Source organism: Spathaspora passalidarum, assembly GCF_000223485.1.
Source record: "Spathaspora passalidarum NRRL Y-27907 unplaced genomic scaffold SPAPAscaffold_1, whole genome shotgun sequence".
Classification (NCBI taxonomy): Eukaryota; Fungi; Ascomycota; class Pichiomycetes; order Serinales; family Debaryomycetaceae; genus Spathaspora; species Spathaspora passalidarum.
The window spans coordinates 764,951-782,566 of NW_006767425.1; the positions used below are offsets into that span (position 1 = coordinate 764,951).

Consider the following 17,616-nt stretch of genomic DNA (forward strand, 5'->3'; position numbering starts at 1 on the left):
CATTCTGATTCTTCTCTCGCGTTATTCTAATGCCCCTCATTTCTAAATATTTCACGTTATGACATTGAACGATACTTCCCCTTATTAACAAAGCTTATCAGGGACCAAATATAGCTTAGTTTGAGGCGGATTAGGTTTGTTAATGCTGCATCAAAGCGAATCGCTTAACATTCTCTGATTTATGTCTATTACTGAGATATGTATTATTTATACGTTTGTTTGTTTCTATAGTTGTGGTGCTGTCAGCACTAAGCTACATTCTCTATTGAGGAGAAAGATCTAGTTATTATATAATAAGACTAAAGTATTATAGGTGATCTTGAAAACTAATATACAGTAATAAAACAAAAGACAATTAATACATATATCCAGTAGAAACAAAAAAAAAAAAAAGTACGCTTATGGCGAATCTCCGCCTAAATCAAACGAGATAAATTTCATGCATACCCCCTATACGGATCTATTGTTTTCACAATTTAATCTAGAATATTAACTTTTAATTTATAATAGGATATCGACTGATTCTCAGATACATTTTTCATTGGATCGACGACAAGAAATGTTTTGAAAGCAACTTAAATACGGTGGTAATTTTTCAGCTTTGAGAATAATACTATTAATACTGATTTCCGGCTATTCTTTATTCGTTATAAATCTCTCCAAATATAGTAATTGAATTATACTACACAACAATGGTGACAGAAAAACTTCTAAAATCCCCTTCTGATCAACTTAAAGTTAGTTTGAATTTATCGAAGCTAGAAATTGACCTTATCAGGTTCTCTTGGAATCAAATGTTAATGGAAGATACACTAGCTTGTAATCAATCGTTTCTTGGATCCCCAAGTCCAAAAATTCCTGGTGGTTATTGTGAAGAAGACAAGCCTCCAATTGAAACCCCTGATATCAATAGAAGAGTATCAAGCTCTAATGAAATCTTACAGGCTAAATCTTTGGCTGCCGCAACAAGTTTGTTTTGCTATCAATTCTATGAGAATTTACTATCTTGTGAGCGCAATCTAGAGATAATGTTCCCATCATTACGACATCAGACTACCAGCTTTGCTGCAGTTTTATCAATAGTGGTTATGCAATTAGACGAATTAACAAGATTAGAAGATTATTTGTGGAAATTAGGAAAAAGACATAGCCGAATTCTAAGCATTGAACCTACTCACTTTGAAATAATGGGAGAAGCGTTGATCCAAACTTTCCATGAAAGGTTTGGCACTACATTTAACCAAGAATTAGAAGCCGCGTGGATAAAATTGTATCTTTACTTGGCAAATAGCATTTTACAATTTGGAATTGATCCTGTTATAGAGTGCAAAGGCCCCATTTGCAATTATCGTGTCTATACACAACCCGGTGTTAATCCCAGCTTGGGTTTGGAACCACCTGCAAATGCTCAGAACAATATCTCATGGAATTCATATAATCCACTCTCACCTCTGAGCATCCCCCCATCTATCAAAACACCACGTCCTCCACCACCTCCACTACCTCCTATTTCTCCTATCCCTTCTCCTGCTTTAGACCTCCGAGATCAAGAAAGTATATCTAGTGAACAAAATTCTTCATCTTCACACATTTCAGATAATCAAGATCAAAAAAGTTTTGCAAGTAGAGGGTCTTCGCAGCGCAGACACAGAACTAAAGCTATTTCACAATATCATCCACTGGTAGCTGCAATGGCACGGTATAAATATCGCAAGAGATAAATCAAAGGAAATAGTATTAAATAATTATATATAGGAATTATGTTTAATGAATGTTTACTTGTGTTATACAAATCTTAGGGTTCATTTTGTAGTCTCTACGGAATCAATTTCCAGAATATCAGGGTTGCCAAGTAGACACAAAAACTGTTCGGCAATTCTTGTTCCAGAATGTTCGAAAACATTCCATAAAATATTAAATAATATTGGATGATTCCCAAGTCATGACCATTTGTTCCATTAATCAGAAATTCAAGCTTCCGGATTTTTTTGTCATTGTCCGTGCATGAAAAAATATTTCTTATTTCATTGTTTAAGCTTTAAAATTATGACCCGCGGGTCACGAGCTCTTGGTAAGATCATATCATTGGTTGCAAAACCTATGGCTGTGCTCAAGAGGTATGACGATATATAAGGGGGTGATCCCTGCGCTTTGTGAAAGGGTCCAAGGTTTTTTCATCATCAAACAATCTTAAATACTCAGATTTAGTTTACATAAATAATTTTACTATACGCGCTATAAAATGTTGAATGATTACGACAATATTCCAAGAAATTCCACTGCCACTTTAGGTGCTATGCTCGCAAGAGCTATCAGAAGAAGAAAACAAAGAAAGGAGCTTTATAAGAAATATCCAGAATTGAAAGAAGCAAAGAAGTAGTTTTATTCACATAGGTAATCATCTATACAAAGATGAGACGAATTAGTTCTGGAAACGGCTCACATTGCTATTTATACATGGATTGTAATAAATAGGCATATTTTGCATATTAAAAACTCTATAAATATATTATGAATAAATGATCAATAAGTTTAAAATTTGAAGTGTAGAAGCTACAGTTTCATATGTAAATTCATTCTAATACATCTTAATTGAACACATAGAGTCTTTTTCGTTAGGGGATGCAGAGACATGGGGTCAAGTTTTGCCCCCCTGTTTCAACAAGGGATTAAATTTTACCCCCTTGGTTGCTAATCTACAGATCTTATTGTGAACTGAACTTTCGCAGCCAAGAACAAGAACTATTTTTCTGATAGGTATTATGCACGAGAACTAATTTTATTGATGATACAAAGACTCGCTTAAATACTTACTTAATACGGAATGATATTATGTATGATGGGTTATTGAAGTGAGTACAGATATCCCTGAATTGACTACCGAGTAAATCCACTTTAACTTATTATTGTTTATGACCCCATCCCATAGCAGAAAAAAATATTTTAAGTACCAAAATACGATTTTGGTACGTCAATTTATATTCTCGTCAATCTTTTAGTTTGCAACGGTAATAATCCCCCTTTCAGACGCTTGTGTGATTTTTTTTGGGGGGGGAGGTGGCTTGTACTTTTTAAAAAATAACACTGGTATTATTAAAGCAAAATCTAGGACCCCTTTTGAAATATGACAAAATTGGTTGGTAATAGTTGATTTCCCCATTTCATCTTCAGACGAGCAAATTAATCATGCTATTTTTGAATATGTGTTACATACACACGTTAAGGTACGGCTCCATCGGTAGTGCATTTTGGTTTCTTGCTATCCATTTTCCTGCCTTTCGGTTCTCTTTAGACGTCTAGAATCGCCCTTGAGTAATTTCGAACATTAGTTACGTAATTGCTTGGCCCCTATTCTTAACAGCGTGTCAATCATAAACCAATAAAACTTAATTTAAAAGTACAGAGGTGTAAATTGTGTTTACACAATATGCATAGCGGTAGTGAGGGATTTTCATATTCCTTCTCTTATGTTATAATTGAACATTTAACTGTTTTGGGGGCTTGTGGTTTCAAAGAAGAGTACGCATTTCACTTCACTTTTACCTATTTATTCAATGGACCTCGCTGACAAGTTTTACAATTCAATTGAGCCAACAAGGGTTAAAGATTTTGCAACCACTATACAAACAATTTGGATAATTTAGAATATTCTAATCACAGAAACAGCACAGAAAATTTTTCACTGTTATGGTTTCAAGAAAACCAACACTTCGTCCTAGGACCCATCCTTATAAGGTGAGCTTAAATTTAAATAAATCAGAGATCGAACTTATTAGGTATACTTGGAACACATTGCTAGTAGAAGATGAAGGGACTACACTTAAACGTCAGACTAGACCACTGAGTCCAGATTTCTTATGTGAATGCACTGAGGATATTACCCCAAGATCAAGTGAAGATCTGTTTGATAGTCAAGATACAATCACGGGCATGGCTCGAGTGATCAAATCCAATTCTACAGGAATTGCAACCAGTTTGTTTTGCCGCCAATTTTATGCCAATATAATAGCCCGTGATCGTGAAATGAAAAATATATTCCCATCTATAGAGCATCAATCTCTAGATTTAGCTTCAGTGTTGACCATTGTGGTTTTGCAATTAGATGATTTGTCCAGTTTAGAGGATTATTTAATGAAATTAGGTAAAAGACATACCCGAATTTTAAACATTGAACCAGTTCATTATGAAATATTAGGAGAGGTTCTAATTCAAACTTTTCATGAAAGATTTGGAAATAAGTTCAATCAAGAATTGGAAATTGTTTGGATTAAGTTGTATCTTTTCTTGGCCAATTCCCTTTTACAATATGGAATTGATCCTGTGCTCAACGTTGAAAAAGAGGCTGTTGACCTTAAGCGTGTTCCCACGCATATGAGCACCTCGTCCGTGAGAACCGAGAAAACTTTGGTAGGAAGTCCCAAGAAAGGATTGTATCAAGATGAAAAAGCTGAAAATTCAGATATCGATAGTGTTACAAATGAGGTAAGTGAGGCAAGTGCAGTCAAGTCAAAACATACCACTCGACTACCCACTGGAACTGTACATTATCACCCACTGGTGGCTGCAGTTGCTCGGGCTAGGGCGAGAAGGGGGTATCTTCGTAAATGAAATTGTTGTTATCTATGGGTTTGTATTTATGTGTATTCTGATGTATTGTATTTTACTACGGTAATAAGCAATCTATTTTGCTAGGTTCATATGATTGCCTATATTTGTGCGAACAAAGCTAGTTTCTGTAAGCTAGCCTTCCGGTATGACAATTTAACAAACAGAAATATTACAATGTTTACTGCTGGCATTGTATTGGCTACAGAGAGCTATCTTGTCATCACGTAATAGAATTACAAATACCCAAGTAAATTTTTTTTAAAAAGTACAATTATTTTCTTGTTTGACATAATTAAACTTCTCCTGGAGTTAGTTTAAGCTGTTAGACATGACATCCCCTTCTATTGACTTTTAGAGAGGCAAGTACAAGTATAATATTCACTATTGCGGAGATTTGTGCCAAGGAAGCCGTAATTCTGCAAAGAGTATTATGCATAATCAGATGAGATCAGCATCGTCCATTGTTTATGTAAGTTTGGCTGACGTACCCCTGATTTCATTCACGAAGAATTGTAAACAAAATTTCCCTTTCGCAGCCGGTCGTCATAATAAAGGAGATTGCTGTGTGCACCTCGCAAGAAAAAAAAATTATTTTTTTAACTGAAAGGAGCTAAATTATTTATTCTTTTTTTGCAGCAGACGCGTCACAGCACTAAAACCACAAAACTTTAGATGTGATAAAATCCTCGGAATCACGTGAATGGAATGAACCAATATGTTCTAATCATACCAATTGTACTAAACTTTAGTGTGCTGGTAGTATTACTCTTTTATTCTAGCAAATGCGCTAAAGTTTCTGTTACTGTTTGATTGGTGTTTTGTTATCACGGTACAGTTCAAGTACGGAATTTGATCAGAAATGTAGGAATTTCCTAATTGGGACGGGCTTATTCCTGACTCGTTATTTTTTTTTTCTTTTCATTTCTCTGAGCGAGAACAATTAATGAGTTTTCTTAGTATTTAGTACAAAGAAATTTTACCTGTTTCCCCAAAGTTCCTACAGCAAAATCCTCGACCAGAGTTCTGTGTTAATACCTTATCCACCACCATCCTGATAGAGTCCATTTAACATAGATTTACTGCTGCAAAAGAACTTACATTTCCTTTTTTTTTTGCGTATCGTCGTTTTAACATTGAATGTGTGTTGGTGTGGGAGAGAAAAAGTCCAGAATACAACCCAAAATAGCCTGCTTATTTAGATTTCACCTTATTCTATTGCAAGCATTACATATATATCATAGATAGTTTTTAAAGGCTTGACTAGCATATTCAAAAAGAAACTATCAGCATGACCACAAACAACTCGACCTCGTTTGACGAGTTCTTTTCCGATGATAATTTCTACAGTGCATCCATTACAAATTCTACCAACAACCATGTTAACAACTTGAGAAATTCAATTCATATTAAATATTCCGCGTCATCTAGATCAATAAGGGACTCATTACTAGAACCGAACAGTACTACAACCACTACCAAAGCTCAGAATCAAGCAAATACACGAACATCGTTCATGAAGGCCTCTCCATCGATTAAAGCATTAGAGAATATTCTTAATGAGAAAAGCAAAGGGTGGACCAACCCAAATGCTGCCATGACTGAGTTGAAGGAGGAAGAAGAGGAGGAGGAGGATCAAGAAAAAGATAAACTCAGCTCTAGTAATCTTTTGGCACCTTCGTTTGTTTATCATAACAATGAAACTCACTCAGTGCAAACTTTTGAAACCGCACATGAATCAATTAATAAACCCGAACCTAAAGCACATGAACCAGCTCGTCGATCCGTGTCTACCGAGGATGACTTCGGTTATAGCACTGATGAAACACCTGTTTTACAACAACCACCCACGTTTCAAAATTTCACACCACATTCAAATAACTCACCACAATTGCGATTTATTGAAACTGCAGGTCAAGTTGCAGCCCCAAAAACCGATTCTTCTAAGGAAAACGTAAATACTAATATAGCAATTACAACTGCTTCATCCAGCAATGGTAAAAATAGCACAAACGGAACCAACAAAGAAACCGGCAATAAATCGCTGAATTGGGCAAGCGGCTTAAATTCTAAAAATACCAACAATAGAGATCAGGAAAATTATTCCAATACGCCGAGATTTATAAAAATGCCAAACTACCCCCCTTCTCCGCCACCTCCGCCACCTCCGCAGAGCTATAAGTCATTAGTATCATCCCAGTTGGATCTGCCAGTTCTGTTTCCCCCACCACCCACAATGTCAGCTCTTGTTTCGTCCCCCTCGGCACCTAGTCTCACCGGAATGAATGCGAGCCCTGCACTTAGCAACCACCAGAAATATCCGCTCACCAATAGTCCGTTGTACACTACCAACAATAATTCCCAAAACATACCACGAGTGAGTACAAGTACGGCCATCACTGCACAACGTCCCAAGCAACAACATAAACAATCATCCAGTTCGGTGAGTTCACAATCAATTTTTTCTAAAGCGAATAGTACCAAGGGGTCAAATATTACCGATACCCCTACCGAACTTAAAAAACCAAAAAGTATGTTGGATATACCTAATTCACCAAGGGAACCCCCGGTTACAAAATCGCCTCACCAAAGATCCAATTCCTCGTTTTCCTTGAACTTTAAAAAGGCTGCTACTTATGCGAACCCAATGGATAAACCGGCAACTCCGAAACCATTGAACAGAAAGAGTCAAACTTTTGATGATTTAAAGAGTTTTACCCAGCAACAACAGTCGCTGTCAAGTGCTGCTCCGGAAAAGAAGAAATTCAGTTTCAAGTCATTATTTAAGTCTAAATCAAAGAATCATGCTTTGAATGAACAAACTCGTGAAGTTCAACCACCAGCTGAACCCAAGAAGATCCGTTCCAAATCATTCTCCACATCCAATATTGCCATGTTTAACGAAGTTGAAGAGAAGCCACAAAAGCCATCATTTATCAATGTGTTTAAGAAGAATAGATCCTCGGATAATTTGGCCAAGATTGGGTCCAATGCAGAAAAGAGTTCAGAACCAGTACCACAACCCCCGGCTCAAACACGCACCAGTAAAGACGTTGAGTCATTCGATTCCCGTCCTTCCAAAGCTCATTCTGCTAATATGATTCGTGAAGTCAGTGATGATGATGTACGTGTTGTGACTGATGAAGAACCAACAGCCATACATGAAGGATCAGATGAAGAAGAGTATGATTCCAAGAATCTTTTGCATAATCCACCTCGTAAGCTCACGGGCGGTAACAAGTTTGGTGAAGAAATGACGTTCCTGATTCCACCTTTGCTTACTGATTCTCCCTTGGGGTCTCCATTCCAAATTGATTTGGATACATCGCCTCGACTTGGAGTCGTCAGTAAAACACCCATTGACAGTCTTGTTTCATCGGGGAAAAATTCACCTGGTCCTTCAGGCAAGAATCTTGAAGCTAATCTCTTAGGAGAAGCCTTGTTTCCTAAATCACTTAATCCCCAAGAAGTTGAGAGTATCGTTACTTTAGAAAGATCAATGTCGATGAAATCAGTCAAGTCTAAACGAAGTTCGTTTGTCAATGGTAATAATGATGAACATGTGGTTCAATATAATGGACCAGTGCACACTCCCGGTGGTATTTCTCGATCAAACTCAATTTTGAAGAACTCGACCAGTTGGAGAAATAATTTGAGTCAAGAATTGGCCAGTGTGGATGGCAAGCTTGCTAGTGCCAATACCTCAGCAGTTAAGCCTGAGAATGCCATCTTTGCTGCTAGTAATAATGATAGTATGGTTGATGATCTTTTGGAATTTAGTGACTTTATTGATGTTGATAATTTAAGTTTCTCCAATTCTCCAAAGTATATCACCCGACCAGGATCAGCTACACCTGTGCAAGCATCGCCATTAGAGGATAGATTCCCAGTGCAAGCATCATCTCCATTAGCTGAGAGGTTCCCTAAGGAAGAAAAGGCCAAACCCATCATACCTGAAATTGTCACTACTGATACGTCTAAGGATGATACTGCTTCTCCGAACATAAGTGAATCACAGACACCTTCTCCATCAATGGAACATGTCATGCCTAAATCAAGTTTGGAAGAGGAGCCTGAGTTTGAAGAGAAGCATAGCGGGTTAACCAATACAATTACTGAAAAGAGGGATGATAAGATAGAAGAAGAGAAGAAGGAGCGCGATGAGAAAGATGAAGATTCTAATGTTCTTGAACAATCACCGATTTTGGAAACAGCAATCAGAAGTGGCAGTGCCAAATTCAACAATCGTCCAATTTCCATGTCATTTAAAGGGTTGAATGCGCCTTCCTTCTCAGGTAAATTGAACCAACAAACTTTGAGAAATAGCGAATCGCATCAATCTTTTACGATATCTATAGGTGATGATGAATCTTCATCTGTTGGTGGAGGTTTTGGTTCTAGCGATGGCGAAGACGACGACGACGATGATGATGAGGACGATAATGTTCTGTTTGATAATGAAGATGAGGTGTTCCATTTAACACAAGCACCTGTGCCTCCAGTAGTGGCACGTACTACCACACCACCTCCACTCCCACCAAAACCACGATTCCGTCCAGGTAGTATGATTCCACCTGCAGTTAAATTCAGTCATAACAAGATCCCATCAATCTCGGACCAATCATCAATAAATTCAGCATCGTCGCCTCGATCAATCACGTCGATGATGAGGTGGAAGAAGACCAGTCCTGTTAACCCCAAGATGAATGGCGTGAGATTCAGTTCGAGAATCATCTTGTATGACACGTATAATGAGGAGGAGTATGATCGTCACCCTGACACGGCCACATGTAATCAATTGACACCGATCTTGGCCCAGCAGATTAAGGAAGAGTTGAATACTTTCAAGAGCGAGATGGATATCCATGTTGAATCAAGGTGTTACACTCATTTCTTTTAGAATATATATATATATATATAATTTAATTAGATTATGTTAATGATACAACTATATAGATCAATTGTGTAGATTACAGTTGTTGTTGCTTATGGGTTTCCATGGCACTTTTGAAGATTCTATCTAAAGTATCATTGTCTTTAGGATCAATTTGGGCCACGACAGTTTCCGGAGTTTCCATTATAACAACCACGTACTTCCCATCGCGATGATCAACACAGGTGGTTTTCGCCCATGGAGCAAGGTCGTATTCTTGAAGGGTTATAATTGGAGGATTACCGTTGACGAATTCAGGATAGCTCATTTTGTTGCTTGTAGTGTATAATCTCGAGGATTGTAGTTTTGTGATGAGGTGAAAAAAATTAGTGTTTGAAAATTAACACTAGCATACACAACAAGCAATACCCAATGATGTCAGTCGTAGTGCCAGGCCAATATATCACTCCCGTATACAAACTAGACGAGTCTAGTCAACGTCCGTTGAAGTTTTCTCCTGGTAGAGGAACCACCATTTCTGATATAACCACCGATACCAACACCACGAAGTCCATCCCCGTTATAACATCAACCATACTCGGAACCGTCCACATTAAACAAATAGACACCGATGATAAGGAGTTTACCACCAGCATTGTCACTGTTGTTCCCAAAGGACAGACATTCATTGAGGAGTCCGCCGATACGGAAACTTCGATTAATTTACCAAAGGAGAACGATGTGGTGTTGATTAGAATTACCAGGATCTCGCCTAAACAAGTATTTGGTGAGATCATCTCGGTGGAAAGAGCCAATGGAAGCGGCGGGAATATCTTGGCAGATTCAGGAGTAGGTGCCAATGGAAGCACAGCTCATGCCCTGATGCCACCTGGTTCAGCAACCACCATCACCCAACATGCATTCAACCAATCGACAATTGCCCTGTCTTCAACCACCGCCATTCAAGTGCCTGATATTGGAGAGAATTTCCGTGGGGTGATTCGATCTCAAGATATACGATCTACTGAAAGAGATAAAGTCAAGGTAATTGAAAGCTACAGACCTGGAGATATTGTTCGAGCTGTGATTATCTCTCTTGGTGATGGGTCGAACTATTACTTGAGCACTGCTAGAAACGATTTAGGTGTTGTGTTTGCCAAGAGTGAAAATGGTGCTGGAGAGTTGATGTATCCTATAGACTGGGAACACATGATCGATATCAAAACAGGAGAGATCGAAATGAGAAAGAATGCCAATCCGTTTGTATAAGTTTTATTATATATGCACATGTATCTAAGCTATCTATCACGCAAATCTATATCGTACCAACAGGATGTTTAATTTCAGAATCGTCACCTCTTAAATCAACTTCACTTAATCCAACAACACCGCCAAATAGTTCGAACCGTTCCATGTATTTTGCCTTCTTTTCCTGACTGATTTCAATCATTCTCCTCCAGTATTTGTCGTGGTTGTACTCGAAATTGACCTTACCGTTGAAGTCAACGTCTAATTGTTCTACAGGAACGTATTTTTCAAATGGCTCGTCGAAAACCAACTTTTCTCTGGTTAATGGATCAATAAATGGGTGAATAATCTTCAAAAATGTCCATCCTAACCATGGAATATTAGTAAGCAAAGCCTTGCCTAATCTTTCTGGATAATGGGTTTGTAAAATATGTAAAACTTGACGACCGACACCTACTGGGGGGATCTTCCCACCTTGAGTGCCAACAGGATGGGCCTTGAAGTCTATTAACAATGCAAGAGAGTCTTGACCGGAGGGCATATAGTCAATGACTCTTTCCAACAGATAGACTAAATGTTCCACTTGACGTTGACTAGTCTTTGTGTTTTGTCTCCCTGGTTTCAAGTAAAGACAAGGACGGGAGTCGTTGTCATACCCAAGAATAACTTCTTTACCGGTTTCGTTTTCAATACTAGTAGTTTCGCCGTTGACCTTGTTTTGGTTTTCCATTGCTTTGTCGATACCGAATTCACGTCTCCAAGCAAGGGTCAATTCAACCCTGTTGATTGCGTCTTTTTCGTTCCACTTGGTGGCACGCAAGTATCTCAAGAAACATTCTCTAGTAAGCCACGACTTTTCGTCATGGGTTAATGGTTGGTATAGTTCGGTTTTCTTGTGGTTATGGGTATCTTCGCTGATGGCAACTTTGAGATCTTCTTGTTGGAAATGATGCAAAACTGCCAAGTACTTTTCCTTTTGTTCTGCGCTGAGTTGTGGTTCTTGGGGGATGTGGCTCTTCACGGAAGGTTGTTCAAAGGGGTAGAACACCTTTTCCGATTCAAAGTCTATCTTCTCATTGATGCTTGAATCTACGGAACCAGAAACTTCTTGTTCGGTGGATCTAACATCACTGGCTTTCAATGATGAGGAACTTGTTGGTGTCAAAGATTTAAGCTTCAATTTGCTAAGCATGATGAGTGGATGAAGAGGAGATAAGAAACACTAGAAAAAGAAAGATAAAGAAATGTGTGGTTATATATTAATAATTAACAAAGGGGGATACAACGGGTGCAATGGAAAAGGAAATTGGCCCGAAAGTAGGAAAAAAAAATAAAAAAAAATAAAAATAAGAAAAAAGAAAAGACGAAATTTTTTTTATATCCGATCGGAAATACCGTTCATTCGACGCAGGACGCCCCCCCTCTCCCATTGTTATTTGTCCAGTATTCGGGTTTAACTCGTACCTAATATAAGCCGGGTGTTTCAACACAGTTTGATAATTGTATCATGCGCGTCTGGCGTGATCTGTCTAAGTTTAATTCACAACGCGGTTAGGTGGCCCCAGGTTTGATCTACACCTGTCGTGTAATCTGTCTCTTCCCCCATCCCCGCTTCGTAAAATTCTTAAATTCTTGGGGTGATGGCTAATATTCCGCCGTACATTGTGTGTTGCGTTAGCCACCATCACATTAAATTTCAGGTCTATCGATTGATCAAATAGTATTACGTACGTGGTAATGGTAACTGCACTCAACTTCTGACCAATAACAATCACTCCATTTCTCGTAGCAAGCTAATATAGACGTAAAGCAAAATTGTCATCACGAATAAACTTTCCGCTATTCTTTTTTTTTTTTTGGCTCGGCGCTAATTGCTTATTAATGCGATATTTAAAAAAAGGATTCACGGCTGAACAGAAACGGTCCGATATAGGTCACGTGTGGTGTTTGTAACTGTAGATATCCCTTGATCTTATCAAACTGTAGGTGGGCTTATTCTGAAGGCGACAACATAATCAGGGGATACGTTTCAGCCTTGCCATTATGTTGAACCTTTTCTCGTATGGAAAAACTCATACAGACAAGTACATTATCACGAATAATCGTATGTGCTCGTGTAATACTCTTGCTTAACAAACCCCGCTACTCTCTAAATTGGCTCACTGGGTTTATGTGTCTGCTAGTAATCTTAGGGGCTCTGTGTCCACACCGATATCATCTTGTATAGCACTCTCTTGTATAGCACCATCTACTGACCTTTGCTCTTATCACATGGTAGCATTGCGAAACTTTTTTTTTTTAGTATGCAGCAATTTGAAGGCACATCAAATAATTATTACTACTCTGCTTAACCTCACCACTCCCTCATACATCACATGGATCAACTATTTGAAGACAAAGGGCCTTCTCTACCGAGAAGTAATGTCCCTACACTAGTCCACTTATGCATATCATGTCTTCGCAAAAACACGAGTCAAATCCAAGATGTTGGACCCACACCTTATCATTTACTTGAACCTGTGCTTGAGCGGATGTCCGCGAAACAATTAAACCAACTTGAAACTGCCTCACCTCAACTCATACCATTCTCGGATAAGTTGTGGGTGAAACTCATCGAACGTGAATTCCCTGATAGACCTGGTAAATTACCCTTGGATATCAAACTGAGTATGCCTTATAAGACCTTGTTTGAGCGGTATGTCAAAGATCGGGAAGAGTTTAAACAGGATTCGGCCATGAGGTTGCGTAATATCACACACAAGTTGGAGAGAAAGAAACTCCAGAATAAAGTAGTTAAGTTGGATCAAGTGTTGAAGGACCCTACTATCAGGAGAAGACCAAGTCGAGAAAGCTGGAGTACCATGACTAGTGCTCAGAATAAGGGGTCGATTTTAAGCAAAGTACGACGAGATATGCAGTCTCGGTCGATTATGTTTACTAAACTGCCGGCAATGAAACGGTATGACCCATTTGATGTGTTCAAGACTCAACCTGAGAGGATACGACTGGTTAAAACAACGCCTGTCAAGAGAACTACATTTTTTGATGGAAGTAACGATAAACCCACAATTAATACTACAACCACTACTAATAATACAACCACCACCAAACTGGAATCTCCTCCCCTGGAGAACAAACCAATAGTCGTCCCCGTGCTTCGCAAACGCAAGAGTGCGCCTTCAATTTTCCTCAAGAGTAAACGACCGGCACCTCCGCCAGTCAAACGGACCCCAGAAAAGAAAAAAGTGTTGGAACAATCACCTACAAAGATCAAACAGATTAAATCTTCTATATTTAGCTAATGAATATCACGACTTTACTTTTTTGAGAAGCTTTCCGGTATCGGTATCTTGCAACTTTCGCTTGTAGACTAGACTATCCAGTTTTTTGTTTGGATTTTCATGTTCGTTTTCCAAGAGTTTTGCATTGTCATTGACACTTATTGTTTGTTTGTATGACTTTATTCTTAGTCTTCCATTGACTAGAACTCTTTCGGGGTTGACAGTCATGCAAGCTTTAGCTCTGCTTCTGTCCAATCCCAACGTCTTCAAAATGGTGAGGATATCATTACTGTTACGCAACTGTAATGGCTGGGTTGCACCGCTGGAAATAACTAGTCCACGGGATCTACTGGCACGTATCAATTGAAGGACATTGTTGAAGAAATTCTTTTTAATTAACTGAACGTTGGCATGGGTCCCATCGTACCCTATTGCACCGGATATCAACCAATTGTAGCATATTTCAAACTTGATTCCCTTATCGATGGCCAGGCCTATGATCTTGTGTTTGAGAAAGAACGGCAATCTTGAGCTTAAATTGAGGGAGATTAAATCTACATCCAAGTTTGTTATGGTTAATTGTAGGGCTTTTTCTGTGAGTGGTTGTATGGCAATCAAATCAAAGTGGTTTTGAAGTTTAGTTAAATGCTGGATTTTCGAGGAATCATTGACGATCAAGGTGAGTCTGGTGAATAATCTAAGTTTAGGAAAGTTGACAAGCTCATTCCTGAGCCAGGTGATGTCTATGGGGTTGATTTCATTTGCATTGTTTATAGGTATTTTAACCGTTTCGGTGATGCTGTAGTTGATTACTTGGTGGGTTATACCAAGGGTGTAGTTTGTGGATATTATATTTTTCAATTGTGTGAGTTGAGAAGGTGTTGGCTTGGAGGTGTAGTTATCCACTGGCCATGGTATATTCAAGTCGTAGGGCATGATATTAGCTAATGCCGTTACACCTAGTACTGTTTACTGTTATGTAATTTTTTTTTCCACTAAATTTAGCGATGGTTGGGATCCTGTAAGGAGGCTGGAACGTCAATACAATGCCGAACGAAGATATCTCCGCTTATTAAATCACCGTTGCCACCGCCACTTGTGTTTACTATAAATTTTGCAACTATTTCCCGTTCTATTTTCATTTCTATCCATTATTGTTCATTCTCTACCAGCTACATCATGTCAACAACAAACTTATTTATCGATAAAACACAACATCCAACCAAAGATCAGGGAATAATAGACATAGGTAAGAATTGCAGTTATTGTAACCAACTAGACTTTCTCCCCTTTGTCTGTGAGTTCTGCAAACAGACATTCTGTTCCAACCACCGCAAGATTGATCAGCATGATTGTGTCAACAGAGACATGTTTGATCGCTCACCAACCAGATCAGTGAGTCCGCCACTGGGTGTGTCTTCCAAGACCTTATTCCCTGATCGTGAAGCCGACAAAAAGAGAATCAACGAGAGATTGCACAGCCAATCACCTAGACCAACAACAATCTTGGAAAAGCTGTTTAGAGTAGGTGATGCTGCCAAGGGCAATTCCAGTGCATTCAAAAAGTTTCAAAAATTCTTGACCATACAGAACACCACTAAAGCTGGAGGCGTGTTTAAGATATTCAAGAGTAGTAGTGCTTCGAAGAGTAACTATGCGGAAATAGCCACCCTCAAGAAGGTCGCCAAGGGAGATGCGAAAATCAGTGCTGCCGACAGAATCTACGTGTGGGTATTGTACATTAGTAATCCTGAGGAAAAACTCGACATTCAACAAAACAGAAAGGCGGTGTTTATAAATAAGAACTGGGTGGTGGGTAGATCACTAGATTCCATTGCTGATGCGTTGCACATTACTAATAAAAATAATGTGGTGACTGCTGCAGAAGATAAATTGAATATTTTCAAGTTGGAGAATGACGAGCCGAAAGTTGTTGCTACCAGTGCCAAGCTGAGTTTTAGAAATGGCGATACTTTATATTTAGTTAGAGGAAGTATATAGAAAATAACGAGCCATCGGCGTAGCCAAACGCGTGATTGAAAATAAAGTTTTATAAAATATATATTCTATCAAGTCCATAGCCGAAGGGGCTACCCAAAAAGATAAAAGAGTAAAAGTACACCGGGTGAAGCCTGGTAGATGTTTTTGAAAGAAAATAAAAACATCTAAAGACTCTTGTTTGCCTAGTACACCCCCTCCTTCATATGATAATCCGCCCAAGCACTCACACAATTCTGATCCCATAAATGTTCCCAAAGACTGAACTTGCCTATTTTACACCCGCTGGTAAACTTGTTATTCGGACAATTGAAATACGGATCATGAAAATACCCAATGTCTCTAAACCAATGCACTTTATCGCTGGGTGCAAACAAACTCACACCAATGGAATGCACCGGCGCGTCTCCCCATCGCTCGTAGTAGAATTTACCCGTGGAGTCCAAATACTTGAACCAGTTATTGTACGCTTCGCCCCGGAAAAAGTCCATGTCGCCAATCTCAAAGTTTGACCAAAAGTGACAGGTGGAGTAACCACCTGTAACTTGATGTTTTATGGGGTTTTGCAATGGATCAACTAGCCACTGGAATGACCCATTGGGGTTGATATACTTGTAGTTGTCATCGGTATTCAAATAAGCTAGTGTCTCTGGCCATAATGTCTTTATAGACTGGTGAATATCAGCAAGACCAATAGTGAACCCATACACCTTCTTGGTATCTTCCATATACTTGAACACGTCGTAGTTAAGATCGGTGTAAAAATCTACATTGGGTTCAATCCGCCAATAGTACTTGTACTTTTGCAATTCCGGCACATTGTAGAAGTTCCCCAGGTAGAATCGACACATATTATGATACGATGCTTTATGAGCATATGCCACATTCTCCTTGGCCAACGCGCTCATTGCTATAGTCTCTCTATTGACGTCTATAGAGTCTGGTTTATCCCAGAGCTTCTCCGGAATAGTTACAAACTCCACAGGGGTGTTATCTCCGACATATCTCATGATCTTCGCCTTGAAACCGTCGGTGAATGGCTGATCATTTATAAACGTATATGGATAATTAAATCTATTGTTGAACTTTTGCTGCAATGACTTTATGGTTCGCCCCAACTTGACGCCCTCGTTGTTTCGCACGAGGGCTATAATCGTGGCATTTGCTTTCTTGTATTGTGTGCCTGGTCTGTGTAACTCGCAATCTAATGGCTCGGTGATCTCCTGTGAAAACAACTGCTGATACCGTCTCTTATTCCGCTCAACTACTTGATTGGAATTACCGGATATCCCCTTGGGGTTAGTAAAGTGAAACTCGACATTATTGGGCTCAATAACAAACAGAGGATGTCGGCTTCTTCCGAAAGAGTGCAATTTTTCATTAAGGGATAAAATGTGTGGGTGGGGGGCATAGTTAATAATAGTCAATATGACACATATGCATGCCAATATAACAATCAATAGTCTCAGTTTCCGTATCATCGTTACCTCATAGTAAAAAGAACTCTATAAAACCAACTCGACAAACTGAAAACAAAGGTGGCTCATGGGAAATTGCTTGTATTCACCAATTTGGAGCCATTTGGGCGTACAAATTTATTTGCGGCCCGTT

At 38.9% G+C, this 17,616-nt stretch overlaps 9 protein-coding genes across 9 annotated transcripts; 6 read left to right on the plus strand and 3 right to left on the minus strand. All coding sequences in view use genetic code 12, as the record gives it.

The window, feature by feature from the left end:
• Window positions 1-692: 692 nt before the first annotated feature.
• On the plus strand, window positions 693-1,777 carry SPAPADRAFT_64182 (globin; the record flags this gene model as incomplete). Its single annotated transcript, XM_007372331.1, has 1 exon — window positions 693-1,777. The coding sequence occupies one exon, from the start codon at window positions 693-695 to the stop codon at window positions 1,719-1,721; it is 1,029 nt and encodes a 342-aa protein (XP_007372393.1).
• Window positions 1,778-3,427: 1,650 nt separating this feature from the next.
• Window positions 3,428-5,028, plus strand: SPAPADRAFT_64183 (globin; the record flags this gene model as incomplete). Its single annotated transcript, XM_007372332.1, has 4 exons — window positions 3,428-3,519; window positions 3,661-3,735; window positions 3,777-4,482; window positions 4,693-5,028. The coding sequence occupies 4 exons, from the start codon at window positions 3,428-3,430 to the stop codon at window positions 4,834-4,836; spliced, it is 1,017 nt and encodes a 338-aa protein (XP_007372394.1).
• Window positions 5,029-5,532: 504 nt separating this feature from the next.
• On the plus strand, window positions 5,533-9,505 carry BNI4 (Bni4p; the record flags this gene model as incomplete). The annotated part of the gene is made up of 1 exon (XM_007372333.1): window positions 5,533-9,505. One exon carries the CDS (start codon window positions 5,897-5,899, stop codon window positions 9,503-9,505), a length of 3,609 nt encoding a protein of 1,202 aa, XP_007372395.1.
• Window positions 9,506-9,897: 392 nt separating this feature from the next.
• PDR16 (phosphatidylinositol transporter) lies at window positions 9,898-11,940 on the minus strand (the record flags this gene model as incomplete). Its single annotated transcript, XM_007372334.1, has 1 exon — window positions 9,898-11,940. One exon carries the CDS (start codon window positions 11,916-11,918, stop codon window positions 10,794-10,796), a length of 1,125 nt encoding a protein of 374 aa, XP_007372396.1.
• On the plus strand, window positions 9,914-10,747 carry SPAPADRAFT_48042 (exosome non-catalytic core subunit; the record flags this gene model as incomplete). Its single annotated transcript, XM_007372335.1, has 1 exon — window positions 9,914-10,747. The coding sequence occupies one exon, from the start codon at window positions 9,914-9,916 to the stop codon at window positions 10,745-10,747; it is 834 nt and encodes a 277-aa protein (XP_007372397.1).
• Window positions 11,941-13,075: 1,135 nt separating the features above from the next.
• Window positions 13,076-14,964, plus strand: ELA1 (elongin A; the record flags this gene model as incomplete). The annotated part of the gene is made up of 1 exon (XM_007372336.1): window positions 13,076-14,964. One exon carries the CDS (start codon window positions 13,102-13,104, stop codon window positions 14,026-14,028), a length of 927 nt encoding a protein of 308 aa, XP_007372398.1.
• On the minus strand, window positions 14,035-14,943 carry RPP1 (RNA-binding RNA processing protein; the record flags this gene model as incomplete). Its single annotated transcript, XM_007372337.1, has 1 exon — window positions 14,035-14,943. One exon carries the CDS (start codon window positions 14,941-14,943, stop codon window positions 14,035-14,037), a length of 909 nt encoding a protein of 302 aa, XP_007372399.1.
• Window positions 14,965-15,173: 209 nt separating the features above from the next.
• Window positions 15,174-17,565, minus strand: KTR4 (putative mannosyltransferase; the record flags this gene model as incomplete). The annotated part of the gene is made up of 1 exon (XM_007372338.1): window positions 15,174-17,565. A coding segment is annotated over one exon (1,022 nt), but the record flags the coding sequence as incomplete, so codon positions are not given.
• SPAPADRAFT_48045 (uncharacterized protein) lies at window positions 15,187-16,008 on the plus strand (the record flags this gene model as incomplete). Its single annotated transcript, XM_007372339.1, has 1 exon — window positions 15,187-16,008. One exon carries the CDS (start codon window positions 15,187-15,189, stop codon window positions 16,006-16,008), a length of 822 nt encoding a protein of 273 aa, XP_007372401.1.
• Window positions 17,566-17,616: the final 51 nt, after the last annotated feature.